Below are 15,496 nucleotides of genomic sequence, written 5' to 3'. Positions count from 1 at the left end.
GTCTGGGGATCAGTGGTAGTATCTACCGCTGTGGATTGATCACAAAGTAATAATAATAGTCTTAATTAAGGAAAAAAAAATATACTTGAGGCATAGTCTAGCATGAGCTACTTCACTCAACCTCCGACTAGTTACAAAAATAAATGAAATTAAAAAAAATTAAGAACACAAATGAAAAAACAAAAAAAACTAACAATTACAGAAAAATGAAAAAATACGAAATATACAATAAACTGAAAATGAAAATGTGTACCAGAAAAAAGAGAAAAAAAAACTGAAAATGAACATGTGTACCAGAAAAAAAGAGAAAAAAAAAAGTATGTACGTGATACCGCAGCATGCTGTAATTTGTAATAATAACCTGGCGAGAGTGTGTGTTAGTAATTGACAAAATTGTCAACTTCATCACACACGCCCTAAAAGAACCAAACTAACATCATGGATTAGGCCTACAGGGGACACCATGTAAAAATAAAACGCACCTAGCAATCTACCTCATAGGTGGTGTGGAAAAGATTGCACTTGATAAATCTTTTTTTTTAATTTCAATATGAAATTCTTTATCCGTCATCGACTTCGAAAAATAAAAGATATGGTTCAGAATAGCCTCGACTTTTTTTTTCGGCGAATGTTATTTTTGTATTGATAACTGCCAACACTGGTATTGCCAGGTGAAATCTGCCATTTGAATCTTGCAGTTTGACATTTTTTAGAGTTCACGTATAGTTTCGACGTGGGAGCTTGTTTACAATACACTGCTTCACAAAGGTTAAGGGAGTTCAGAAATTTTGGGAATGTGTAAAAGTATCTTTTTTTTCAGCAATATCCTTGAAAATGAGAAATCTAAATATTAATTCACTTATCTTACTCATTATTTTGCCTTTTTTTTGGTACAGGAAAAACGTGTTTATTTCGATCTCAAGAATCTACTGTTGAAATATTTGTACAACTCGAAGACTAACAGCCGGTTTCATAATCAAATTTAAAGTCACTTTGAGTTTAAAGCTTCTTTCAATGTCATTTTTAGTTGGGTTGAAGGAAGCTTTAAAATCAAAGCGACTTTGGGTTTGATTATGAAACCGGCCGTAACCCCTTATATTCAAAGGTTCCTTCTGTGTACGTTCATTGAAAAAACAAATTGAGAAATGACCAAAAATATAATTCAATAAAATAAAAATACCATACAAACAGTCTCTTCCGCGTATTAATAACAATCACTGCCACCTAGCATTTGGCATGAAATAGACTGCACTAACAAGTGTACCAGGTGCATGGGTAGAGCGGTGGCAAGAAACGGAGTTTCTGTAGTGTCACCCCATGCGCTCACTGGGTTCGAAACGCAGCCGGACCACCTCAAAAATTTATTCAGCTACAATTATAGTCGGATTGATGATTGAGGATGGTCTGGGGATCAGTGGTAGTATCTACCGCTGTGGATTGATTACAAAGTAATAATAATTTGGGAAAAAAAAATACTTGAGGCGGAGTCTAGCATGAGCTACTTCACTCAACCTCCGACTAGTTACAAAAATAAATGAAATAAAAAAAAATTAAGAACGTATGAACGAACTTCAGTGAGACAAGGTGTTATAAAAAGTGCTCCGTGATTAAAACCGATTCAAACGGCAATACTCCTAACATTCCACGTTGCAATCCTCGAACTCACCAATTTTTCTCTCCTAGATCCTGTGTCTTTATCGTTTCGTTGTCCTTTCGCCTGCTTATTCGTCATATTTTTTCCCATCTCGAAAGTTTCCGCTTCTATCAGTTTTTTGGAGGTGTTTTCTATATTCTTTCCATCTCCTCATTCCAAAAATAGCGTTCACCATCGATAAATAGTTTTTGAAAACCCTCTCTCACATCTTTACCTTTTGCTCTTTCCTCCCTTGCGATACCTCTTAATTTTGCCTGTTTTTCTCTTTGTGTTTTGGTCAAATCGTCATTTATATATATCCTACCTATTTTACAGTCTTTCAACTTGCTCTTACTTTTCATCACTTTTCATTTTCTCGAATTTATCCTCCAGCTCAATTACGCACATATTGGGTCCTATTTTGTTGATATTTTTTGGTTCAATCTCCAGATCCATATTCCCCCTGAAAAATTCCTTAATTTCACCCTTCATCGATTTCTGCTCTGTATTTACCAGCTTCAACCCACTCACCACCACGTTGTTTCTTCGTTTTTCGTTCTCCATATTGTCGAGCCTGGTTTTTATATTCTTAGCTTCAATCTTTAACATTTGATTTTCTCTCTTAATTTTCTCATTTTCTTCCTTCATGCGCTTCATTTCTTCTTGATACTCTCTCTGATTCGTTTTGATCTCCTTCATGTCATTCATCAATACTTCCATCATCATCATTAACCTATCCATCTTTTCATCACTAGGTTTGCTTTTTTGCGGCGTCCTAGTCAGTTTTTTGCCTCTTCTAAATGGATCATCATCATCGGTTGTTCTCTTTCTTTTTCCATCGTCACTCGTATATTCTTCTTCGCTTTTCGTCTGACTCATCATCGAATTCTCGGTGCCTGAAACCGGTCCTGTGTCCTATTCGAATATTTCAATCACCGTTCCCTTATCGACAACGATAATATTTATGCGACAGCTGGTTGTATTTCGCTACCGGCGATTTCAGTTTATTATTCCACAAAATCTGATATATTTTGGATTACAAGTTCTTCAATTTTCTTATGTTTTTCCTGAAACTTAGCCTGATCTAATTCACCTACTTTGCAGTATCCACTGCAACAGTTTAAATCGATTTCACGCTCGTAATTGCCGTTTGAATCGGTTTTAATCACGGAGCACTTTTTATAACACCTTGTCTCACTGAAGTTCGTTCATACGTTCTTAATTTTTTTTTATTTCATTTATTTTTGTAACTAGTCGGAGGTTGAGTGAAGTAGCTCATTTTAGACTCCGCCTCAAGTATTTTTTTTTCCCTAATTATTATTACTTTGTAATCAATCCACAGCGGTAGCTACTACCACTGATCCCCAGACCATCCTCAATCATCAATCCGACTATAATTGTAGCTGAATAAATTTTTGAGGTGGTCCGGCTAGGTTTCGAACCCAGAGAGCGCATGGGGTGACACTACAGAAACTCCGTTTCTTGCCACCGCTCTACCCATGCGCCTGGTACACTTGTTAGTGCAGTCTATTTTATGCCAAATGCCAGGTGGCAGTGATTGTTATTAATACGCGGAAGAGACTGTTTGTATGGTATTTTTTTTTTATTGAATTATATTTTTGGTTATTTCTCAATTTGTTTTTTCAATAAACGTACACAGAAGGAACCTTTGAATATAAAGGGTTACGGCCGGTTTCATAATCAAACCTAAAGTCGCTTTAATTTTGAAGCTTCCTTTAACCCAACTAAAAATGACATTGAAAGAAGCTTTAAACTCAAAGTGACTTTAAATTTGATTATGAAACCGGCTGTTATTCTTCGAGTTGTACAAATATTTCAACAGTAGATTCTTGAGATCGAAATAAACACGTTTTTCCTGTACCAAAAAAGAGGCAAAATAATGAATTAGATAAGTGAATTAATATTTAGATTTCTCATTTTCAAGGATATTGCTGAAAAAAAGATACTTTTACACATTCCCAAAATTTCTGAACTCCCTTAACCTTTGTGAAGCAGTGTATTGTAAACAAGCTCCCACGTCGAAACTATACGTGAACACTAAAAAATGTCAAACTGCAAGATTGAAATGGCAGATTTCACCTGGCAATACCAGTGTTGGCAGTTATCAATACATAAATAACAACCGCCGAAAAAGAAAGTCGAGGCATAGTCTATTCTAAACCATATCTTTTATTTTTCGAAGTCGATGACGGATAAAGAATTTCATATTGAAATTCAAAAAAAAAGATTTATCAAGTGCAATCTTTTCCACACCACCTATGAGGTAGATTGCTAGGTGCGTTTTATTTTTACATGGTGTCCCCTGTAGGCCTAATCCATGATGTTAGTTTGGTTCTTTTAGGGCGTGTGTGATGAAGTTGACAATTTTGTCAATTACTTACACACACTCTCGCCAGGTTATTATTACAAATTACAGCATGCTGCGGTATCACGTACATACTTTTTTTTTCTCTTTTTTTCTGGTACACATGTTCATTTTCAGTTTTTTTTTCTCTTTTTTCTGGTACACATGTTCATTTTCAGTTTATTGTATATTTAGTATTTTTTCATTTTTCTGTAATTGTTAGTTTTTTTTTGTTTTTTCATTTGTATTCTTAATTTTTTTTAATTTCATTTATTTTTGTAACTAGTCGGAGGTTGAGTGAAGTAGCTCATGCTAGACTATGCCTCAAGTATATTTTTTTTCCCTAATTAAGACTATTATTATTACTTTGTGATCAATCCACAGCGGTAGATACTACCACTGATCCCCAGACCATCCTCAATCATCAATCCGACTATAATTGTAGCTGAATAATTTTTTGAGGTGGTCCGGCTGGGTTTCGAACCCAGAGAGCGCATGGGGTGACACTACAGAAACTCCGTTTCTTGCCACCGCTCTAGCCATGCGCCTAGTAACACTTGTTAGTGCAGTCTATTTTATGCCAAATACCAGGTGGCAGTGATTTTTATTAATACGCGGAAGAGAGTGTTCGTATGGTATTTTTATTTTATTGAATTATATTTTTGGTCATTTCCCAATTTGTTTTTTCAATAAACGTACACAGAGGGAACCTTTGAATAAAAGGGGTTACGGCCGGTTTCATAATCAAACCTAAAGTCGCTTTAATTTTAAAGCTTCCTTCAACCTAACTAAAAATGACAGTGAAAGAAGCTTTAAACTCAAAGTGACTTTAAATTTTGTCAATTACTTACACACACTTTCGCCGGGTTATTATTACAAATTACAGCATGCTGCGGTATCGCATACATAAGTGTTTTTCTCTTTTTTCTGGAACACATGTTCATTTCCCAGCAAACCAACATGTTACATGTATAAGGGTGCTACCTAACATAAACAGAACATTTGAAACACAACTGTGGATTTATAAATAAATATTCCATATACATAACGTTCTCATTTCACGTGATACATATCAAACATAATATAATATTTATGTATCATATACATCAATTTGTTATGTTTTTCATGAAAAGTATATGGTATATCAATTTCGTATTATCTATGATATGTATTATTTTGAATGAGAATGTTATGTATATGGTATATTAATTTATAGATGCACAATTTCCATTCAAATGTTCTGTTAATTTTATGTAGCAATCAGAGCATTAAATCCATATTATTTCGATATGAGAGTATACACATAACATATACTTATATGTATTAATTTTTCAGCAGTCATCCCGACAATGAAACTTACGGTATGATTTATTGAATCGTAAAAAATTACAAACATCAGTACTGAAAGTAGCTGTTATCGAAACTGTTTAATTCAATTTCTTACTACAAGCGGATAGAATCCGCCAAAATAGGCGAATTATAAATGAACTTCGATAACTCAACTTTCATAACCTCAATTATTGACGTTCGGAGGAAAAAGAAGGGTTGTGTGATTATGCTGAATGTTCACATTCACCTTTTGAGGTGGTCCGTCTGGGTTTCGAACCAGGAGAGGGTGTGTTCGTCTGTCTTGCAGATTTTCTCCCTGCTACATCAAAAAAAAAATGCGAGTTTTCCCGCTGGAAAACCGTCCCCATGACAGACCGTTTTTGGTATTTCTTGAAGTTCTGAAAACGATGCAGCACCGTCTATAAACAGCATGAATTTGGAGATAACACCGTTTTTGCTGGTCAGTACCAATAAGCTAGAGCATTTTCATGGATGCGAATTTTACCAATTTTCAATACATAGGAGACATACCTTTTACGCTCCTCGCAGGTGGGATGTAAAAGAAGATCTTCCCAGTCCGTAGTTCATGTAATAGTTCTTACTTTGCATTTATTTTGTTTTGAGTATTTATTCAGTCCAGAGCAGCGTGAGCTATATTTTGTGGTGTTATATTTACAAAATGAATCATGTGTGACGTCACTATATAGTTCAATCTAAAATGAATAATTTTGAAATTTTGTCAAGACGATATGTTAAAAATTGAGCGAAGCCCCCCTATGACCTCTCTCTAGTCGACGCTCCTGACCAGCTCCGGTGGCCACGTACGGTACCCCGATTCGGCGGTGCGCTGGTTGAACGACGCAGCGGCCCCACTTTCCTTGTTTTTCAGAAGTGAAAAACCTACACAATTACACATTTTCTTAAGATTCTCTTTGTTAGCTCTGTAGAAGTAACCTCTCTCTGCTATCATTGTGATTTTATAACACCTCATTTTTACGTTCACCTCTTCTAGTTCTTAATTTTCAAGTCTTCTCGCACAATCCTGGTGCTAAATTGTTCATCTCATAAGGTAAAGTACTCTCAGACTGCTCAACATTATAAATGACACCATTTTCATGACAATTTCATTCTAAAGAAATTAGTCCACGTGCAAGAGATTCAGAATCTAGAAATAGATTCCGAATCCTTGCTAGCACTGCTCATTTGAAATGTCCACTCAAGTCAAATCGAACCATTGTCGTCTCAGACCTATATATTTTATTATATTTCATAATTTATATAGATTTTCAGACTTCTTTTTTTATTCTTTGTTTATTGAAAAAATAAATTGAGAAATGACCAAAAATATAATTCAATAAAATAAAAAAAACCATACAAACAGTCTCTTCCGCGTATTAATAACAATCACTGCCTCCTGGTGTTTGGCATAAAATAGACTGCACTAACAAGTGTTACCAGGCGCATGGGTAGAGCGGTGGCAAGAAACGGAGTTTCTGTAGTGTCACCCCATGCGCTCACTGGGTTCGAAACCCAGCCGGACCACCTCAAAAAATTATTCAGCTACAATTATAGTCGGATTGATGATTGAGGATGGTTTTGGGATCAGTGATAGTATCTACCGCTGTGGATTGATCACAAAGTAATAGTCTTAATTAGGGAAAAAAAATATACTTGAGGCGGAGTCTAGCATGAGCTACTTCACTCTACCTCAGACTAGTTACAAAAATAAATGAGATTAAAAAAAATTACGAACACAAATGAAAAATGAAAAAATACGAAATATACAATAAACTGAAAATGAACATGAGTACCAGAAAACAGAAAAAAAAAACTGAAAATGAACATGTGTACCAGAAAAAAAAAAAGAGAAAAATTAATCACACAAATGAAAAAACAAAAAAAAATAACAATCTCAGAAAAATGATAATATACGAAATATACAATAAACTGAAAATGAACATGTGTACCAAAAAAAAGAGAAAAAAAAACTGAAAATGAACATGTGTACCAGAAAAAAAGAGAAAAAAAAAGTATGTACGCGATACCGCAGCATGCTGTAATTTGTAATAATAACCTGGCGAAAGTGTGTGTAAGTAATTGACAAAATTGATCAACTTCATCACACACGCCCTAAAAGAACCAAACTAACACCATGGATTAGGCCTACAGGGGACACCATGTAAAAATAAAACGCACCTAGCAATCTACCTCATAGGTGGTGTGGAAAAGATTGCACTTAATGAATCTTTTTTTTGAATTTCAATATGAAATTCTTTATCCGTCATCGACTTCGAAAAATAAAAGATATGGTTCAGAATAGACTATGCCTCGACTTTCTTTTTCGGGGGTTGTTATTTATGTATTGATAACTTCCAACACTGGTATTGCCAGGTGAAATCTGCCATTTCAATCTTGCAGTTTGACATTTTTTAGATTTCAAGTATAGTTTCGACGTGGGAGCTTGTTTACAATACACTGCTTCACAAAGGTTAAGGGAGTTCAGAAATTTTGGGAATGTGTAAAAGTATCTTTTTTTTCAGCAATTTCCTTGCAAATGAGAAATCTAAATATTAATTCACTAATCTAACTCATTATTTTGCCTTTTTTTTGGTACAGGAAAAACGTGTTTATTTCGATCTCAAGAATCTACTGTTGAAATATTTGTACAACTCGAAGACTAACGGCCGGTTTCAAAATCAAATTTGAAGTCACTTTGAGTTTAAAGCTTCTTTCAATGTCATTTTCAGTTGGGTTAAAAGGAGCTTTGAAATTAAAGCGACTTTAGGTTTGATTATGAAACCGGCCGTATTCCTCTATATTCAAAGGTTCCTTCTGTGTACGTTTATTGAAAAACAAATTGAGAAATGACCAAAAATATAATTCAATAAAATAAAAATACCATACAAACAGTCTCTTCCGCGTATTAATAACAATCACTGCCAGCTGGTATTTGGCATGAAATAGACTGCACTTACAAGTGTTACCAGGCGCATGGGTAGAGCGGTGGCAAGAAACGGAGTTTCTGTAGTGTCACCCCATGCGCTCACTGGGTTCGAAACCTAGCCGGACCACCTCAAAAAATTATTCAGCTACAATTATAGTCGGATTGATGATTGAGGATGGTCTGGGGATCAGTGGTAGTATCTACCGCTGTGGATTGATCACAGAGTAATAATAATAGTCTTAATCAGGGAAAAAAAAATATACTTGAGGCGGAGTCTAGCATGAGCTTCTACACTCAACCTCCGACTAGTTACAAAAATAAATGAGATTAAAAAAAATTACGAACACAAATGAAAAAACAAAAACAAAAATAACAATTACGGAAAAATGAAAAAATACGAAATATACAATAAACTGAAAATGAACATGAGTACCAGAAAACAGAGAAAAAAAAACTGAAAATGAACATGTGTACCAGAAAAAAAAAAAGAGAAAAATTAATCACACAAATGAAAAAACAAAAAAAAATAACAATCTCAGAAAAATGATAATATACGAAATATACAATAAACTGAAAATGAACATGTGTACCAAAAAAAAGAGAAGAAAAAACTGAAAATGAACATGTGTACCAGAAAAAAAGAGAAAAAAAAAGTATGTACGCGATACCGCAGCATGCTGTAATTTGTAATAATAACCTGGCGAAAGTGTAAGTAATTGACAAAATTGATCAACTTCATCACACACGCCCTAAAAGAACCAAACTAACACCATGGATTAGGCCTACAGGGGACACCATGTAAAAATAAAACGCACCTAGCAATCTACCTCATAGGTGGTGTGGAAAAGATTGCACTTAATGAATCTTTTTTTTGAATTTCAATATGAAATTCTTTATCCGTCATCGACTTCGAAAAATAAAAGATATGGTTCAGAATAGACTATGCCTCGACTTTCTTTTTCGGGGGTTGTTATTTATGTATTGATAACTTCCAACACTGGTATTGCCAGGTGAAATCTGCCATTTCAATCTTGCAGTTTGACATTTTTTAGATTTCACGTATAGTTTCGACGTGGGAGCTTGTTTACAATACACTGCTTCACAAAGGTTAAGGGAGTTCAGAAATTTTGGGAATGTGTAAAAGTATCTTTTTTTTCAGCAATTTCCTTGAAAATGAGAAATCTAAATATTAATACACTAATCTAACTCATTATTTTGCCTTTTTTTTTGGTACAGGAAAAACGTGTTTATTTCGATCTCAAGAATCTACTGTTGAAATATTTGTACAACTCGAAGACTAACGGCCGGTTTCATAATCAAATTTGAAGTCACTTTGAGTTTAAAGCTTCTTTCAATGTCATTTTTAGTTGGGTTAAAAGAAGCTTCAAAATTAAAGCGACTTTAGGTTTGATTATGAAACCGGCCGTAACCCCTTATATTCAAAGGTTCCTTCTGTGTACGTTTATTGAAAAACAAATTGAGAAATAACCAAAAATATAATTCAATAAAATAAAAATACCATACAAACAGTCTCTTCCGCGTATTAATAACAATCACTGCCACCTGGTATTTGGCATGAAATAGACTGCACTAACAAGTGTTACCAGGCGCATGGGTAGAGCGGTGGCAAGAAACGGAGTTTCTGTAGTGTCACCCCATGCGCTCACTGGGTTCGAAACCTAGCCGGACCACCTCAAAAAATTATTCAGCTACAATTATAGTCGGATTGATGATTGAGGATGGTCTGGGGATCAGTGGTAGTATCTACCGCTGTGGATTGATCACAGAGTAATAATAATAGTCTTAATTAGGGAAAAAAAAATATACTTGAGGCGGAGTCTAGCATGAGCTTCTACACTCAACCTCCGACTAGTTACAAAAATAAATGAGATTAAAAAAAATTAAGAACACAAATGAAAAAACAAAAAAAAAATAACAATTACGGAAAAAAGAAAAAATACGAAATATACAATAAACTGAAAATGAACATGTGTACCAGAAAACAGAGAAAAAAAAACTGAAAATGAACATGCGTACCAGAAAAAAAGAGAAAAAAGAAAAATTAAGAACACAAATGAAAAAACAAAAAAAATAACAATTACAGAAAAATGAAAATATACGAAATATACAATAAACTGAAAATGAACATGTGTACCAAAAAAAGGGAAAAAAAAACTGAAAATGAACATGTGTACCAGAAAAAAAGAGAAAAAAAAAGTATGTACGCGATACCGCAGCATGCTGTAATTTGTAATAATAACCTGGCGAAAGTGTGTGTAAGTAATTGACAAAATTGATCAACTTCATCACACACGCCCTAAAAGAACCAAACTAACACCATGGATTAGGCCTACAGGGGACACCATGTGAAAATAAAACGCACCTAGCAATCTACCTCATGGGTGGTGTGGAAAAGATTGCACTTAATAAGTCTTATTTTTGAATTTAAATATGAAATTCTTTATCCGTCATCGACTTCAAAAAATGAAAGATATGGTTTAGAATAGACTATGCCTCGACTTTCTTTTTCGGGGGTTGTTATTAATGTATGGATAACTGCCAACACTGGTATTGCCAGGTGAAATCTGCTATTTCAATCTTGCAGTTTGACATTTTTTAGAGTTCACGTAAAGTTTCGACGTGGGAGCTTGTTTACAATACACTGCTTCACAAAGGTTAAGGGAGTTCAGAAATTTTGGGAATGTGTAAAAGTATCTTTTTTTTCAGCAATTTCCTTGAAAATGAGAAATCTAAATATTAATTCACTTATCTAACTCATTATTTTGCCTTTTTTTTTGGTACAGGAAAAACGTGTTTATTTCGATCTCAAGAATCTACTGTTGAAATATTTGTACAACTCGAAGACTAACGGCCGGTTTCATAATCAAATTTAAAGTCACTTTGAGTTTAAAGCTTCTTTCAATGTCATTTTTAGTTGGGTTAAAAGAAGCTTTAAAATTAAAGCGACTTTAGGTTTGATTATGAAACCGGCCGTAACCCCTTATATTCAAAGGTTCCTTCTGTGTACGCGTGTTGAAAAAACAAATTGAGAAATGACCAAAAATATAATTCAATAAAATAAAAATACCATACAAACAGTCTCTTCCGCGTATTAATAACAATCACTGCCACCTGGTATTTGGCATGAAATAGACTGCACTAACAAGTGTTACCAGGCGCATGGGTAGAGCGGTGGCAAGAAACGGAGTTTCTGTAGTATCACCCCATGCGCTCACTGGGTTCGAAACCCAGCCGGACCACCTCAAAAAATTATTCAGCTACATTTATATTCGGATTGATGATTGAGGATGGTCTGGGGATCAGTGGTAGTATCTACCGCTGTGGATTGATCACAAACTAATAATAATAGTCTTAATTAGGGAAAAAAAATATACTTGAGGCGGAGTCTAGCATGAGCTACTTCACTCAACCTCCGACTAGTTACAAAAATAAATGAGATTAAAAAAAATTACGAACACAAATGAAAAAACAAAAAAAAATAACAATTACGGAAAAATGAAAAAATACGAAATATACAATAAACTGAAATGAACATCTGTATCAGGAAAAAAAAGAAAAGAGAAAAATCAAGAACACAAATGAAAAAACAAAAAAAAACAACAATTACAGAAAAATGAAAATATACGAAATATACAATAAACTGAAAATGAACATGTGTACCAAAAAAAAGAGAAAAAAAAACTGAAAATGAACATGCGTACCAGAAAAAAAAAGAAAAGAGAAAAATTAAGATCACAAATGAAAAAACAAAAAAAAAATAACAATTACGGAAAAATGAAAAAATACGAAATATACAATAAACTGAAAATGAACATGTGTACCAGAAAAGAGAGAAAAAAAAACTGAAAATGAACATGCGTACCAGAAAAAAAGGGAAAAGAGAAAATTAAGAACACAAATGAAAAAACAAAAAAATAACAATTACAGAAAATGAAAATATACGAAATATACAATAAACTGAAAATGAACATGTGTACCAAAAAAAAGAGAAAAAAAAACTGAAAATGAACATGTGTACCAGAAAAAAAGAGAAAAAAAAAGTATGTACGCGATACCGCAGCATGCTGTAATTTGTAATAATAACCTGGCGAAAGTGTGTGTAAGTAATTGACAAAATTGATCAACTTCATCACACACGCCCTAAAAGAACCAAACTAACACCATGGATTAGGCCTACAGGGGACACCATGTGAAAATAAAACGCACCTAGCAATCTACCTCATGGGTGGTGTGGAAAAGATTGCACTTAATAAGTCTTATTTTTGAATTTAAATATGAAATTCTTTATCCGTCATCGACTTCAAAAAATGAAAGATATGGTTTAGAATAGACTATGCCTCGACTTTCTTTTTCGGGGGTTGTTATTAATGTATGGATAACTGCCAACACTGGTATTGCCAGGTGAAATCTGCTATTTCAATCTTGCAGTTTGACATTTTTTAGAGTTCACAGTTCACGTAAAGTTTCGACGTGGGAGCTTGTTTACAATACACTGCTTCACAAAGGTTAAGGGAGTTCAGAAATTTTGGGAATGTGTAAAAGTATCTTTTTTTTCAGCAATTTCCTTGAAAATGAGAAATCTAAATATTAATTCACTTATCTAACTCATTATTTTGCCTCTTTTTTGGTACAGGAAAAACGTGTTTATTTCAATCCCAAGAATCTACTGTTGAAATATTTGTACAACTCGAAGACTAACGGCCGGTTTCATAATAAAATTTAAAGTCACTTTGAGTTTAAAGCTTCTTTCAATGTCATTTTTAGTTGGGTTAAAAGAGGCTTTAAAATTAAAGCGACTTTAGGTTTGATTATGAAACCGGCCGTAACCCCTTATATTCAAAGGTTCCTTCTGTGTACGCGTGTTGAAAAAACAAATTGAGAAATGACCAAAAATATAATTCAATAAAATAAAAATACCATACAAACAGTCTCTTCCGCGTATTAATAACCATCACTGCCACCTGGTATTTGGCATGAAATAGACTGTACTAACAGTGTTACCAGGCGCATGAGTAGAGCGGTGGCAAGAAACGGAGTTTCTGTAGTGTCACCCCATGCGCTCACTGGGTTGGAAACCCAGCCGGACCACCTCAAAAAATTATTCAGCTACATTTATAGTCGGATTGATGATTGAGGATGGTCTGGGGATCAGTGGTAGTATCTACCGCTGTGGATTGATCACAAACTAATAATAATAGTCTTAATTAGGGAAAAAAATATACTTGAGGCGGAGTCTAGCATGAGCTACTTCACTCAACCTCCGACTAGTTACAAAAATAAATGAGATTAAAAAAAAATAAGAACACAAATGAAAAAACAAAAAAAAACAACAATTACAAAAAAATGAAAATATACGAAATATACAATAAACTGAAAATGAACATGTGTACCAAAAAAAAGAGAAAAAAAAACTGAAAATGAACATGCGTACCAGAAAAAAAGAGAAAAGAGAAAAATTAAGATCACAAATGAAAAAACAAAAAAATAACAATTACAGAAAATGAAAATATACGAAATATACAATAAACTGAAAATGAACATGTGTACCAAAAAAAAGAGAAAAAAAAACTGAAAATGAACATGTGTACCAGAAAAAAAGAGAAAAAAAAAGTATGTACGCGATACCGCAGCATGCTGTAATTTGTAATAATAACCTGGCGAAAGTGTGTGTAAGTAATCGACAAAATTGATCAACTTCATCACACACGCCCTAAAAGAACCAAACTAACACCATGGATTAGGCCTACAGGGGACACCATGTCAAAATAAAACGCACCTAGCAATCTACCTCATAGGTGGTGTGGAAAAGATTGCACTTAATAAATCTTATTTTTGAATTTTAATATGAAATTCTTTTTCCGTCATCGACTTCGAAAAATAAAAGATATGGTTTAGAATAGACTATGCCTCGACTTTCTTTTTCGGGGGTTGTTATTTATGTATGGATAACTGCCAACACTAGTATTACCAGGTGAAATCTGCTATTTCAATCTTGCAGTTTGACATTTTTTAGAGTTCACGTATAGTTTCGACGTGGGAGCTTGTTTACAATACACTGCTTCACAAAGGTTAAGGGAGTTCAGAAATTTTGGGAATGTGTAAAAGTATCTTTTTTTTCAGCAATTTCCTTGAAAATGAGAAATCTAAATATTAATTCACTTATCTAACTAATTATTTTTCCCTTTTTTTTTGGTAGAGGAAAAACGTGTTTATTTCGATCTCAAGAATCTACTGTTGAAATATTTGTACAACTCGAAGACTAACGGCCGGTTTCATAATCAAATTTAAAGTCACTTTGAGTTCAAAGCTTCTTTCAATGTCATTTTTAGTTGGGTTAAAAGAAGCTTTAAAATTAAAGCGACTTTAGGTTTGATTATGAAACCGGCCGTAACCCCTTATATTCAAAGGTTTCTTCTGTGTACGTTTATTGAAAAAACAAATTGAGAAATGACCAAAAATATAATTCAATAAAATAAAATACCATACAAACAGTCTCTTCCGCGTATTAATAACAATCACTGCCACCTGGTATTTGGCATGAAATTGACTGCACTAACAAGTGTTACCAGGCGCATGGGTAGAGCGGTGGCAAGAAACGGAGTTTCTGTAGTGTCACCCTATGCGCTCACTGGGTTCGAAACCCAGCCGGACCACCTCAAAAAAATTATTCAGCTACAATTATAGTCGGATTGATGATTGAGGATGGTCTGGGGATCAGTGGTAGTATCTACCGCTGTGGATTGATCACAAAGTAATAATAATAGTCTTAATTAGGGAAAAAAAATATACTTGAGGCGGAGTCTAGCATGAGCTACTTCACTCTACCTCAGACTAGTTACAAAAATAAATGAGATTAAAAAAAATTAAGATAACAAATGAAAAAACAAAAAAAAAATAACAATTACGGAAAAATGAAAAAATACGAAATATACAATAAACTGAAAATGAACATGTGTACCAGAAAACAGAGAAAAAAAAACTGAAAATGAACATGCGTACCAGAAAAAAAGAGGAAAGAGAAAAATTAAGAACACAAATGAAAAAACAAAAAAATTACAATTACAGAAAAATGAAAATATACGAAATATACAATAAACTGAAAATGAACATGTGTACCAAAAAAAAGAGAAAAAAAAACTGAAAATGAACATGTGTACCAGAAAAAAAGAGAAAAAAAAAAGTATGTACGCGATACCGCAGCATG

At 33.9% G+C, this 15,496-nt stretch overlaps 1 protein-coding gene across 1 annotated transcript in view; it reads right to left on the bottom strand.

Annotated features, from left to right (window-relative positions):
- Positions 1-1,984: 1,984 nt before the first annotated feature.
- LOC123309550 overlaps positions 1,985-15,496 on the bottom strand; it is a 48,695-nt gene continuing 35,183 nt past the window's right edge. Inside the window, exon 3 of the mRNA XM_044892715.1 lies at positions 1,985-2,548. Within this exon, the coding sequence (XP_044748650.1) occupies positions 1,985-2,548 (564 nt within the window). The remainder of the gene's footprint in view (positions 2,549-15,496) is intronic.

This window comes from Coccinella septempunctata, chromosome 3, assembly GCF_907165205.1.
Source record: "Coccinella septempunctata chromosome 3, icCocSept1.1, whole genome shotgun sequence".
Classification (NCBI taxonomy): domain Eukaryota; kingdom Metazoa; phylum Arthropoda; class Insecta; order Coleoptera; family Coccinellidae; genus Coccinella; species Coccinella septempunctata.
This window is presented reverse-complemented; position numbering and strand designations above follow the sequence as displayed.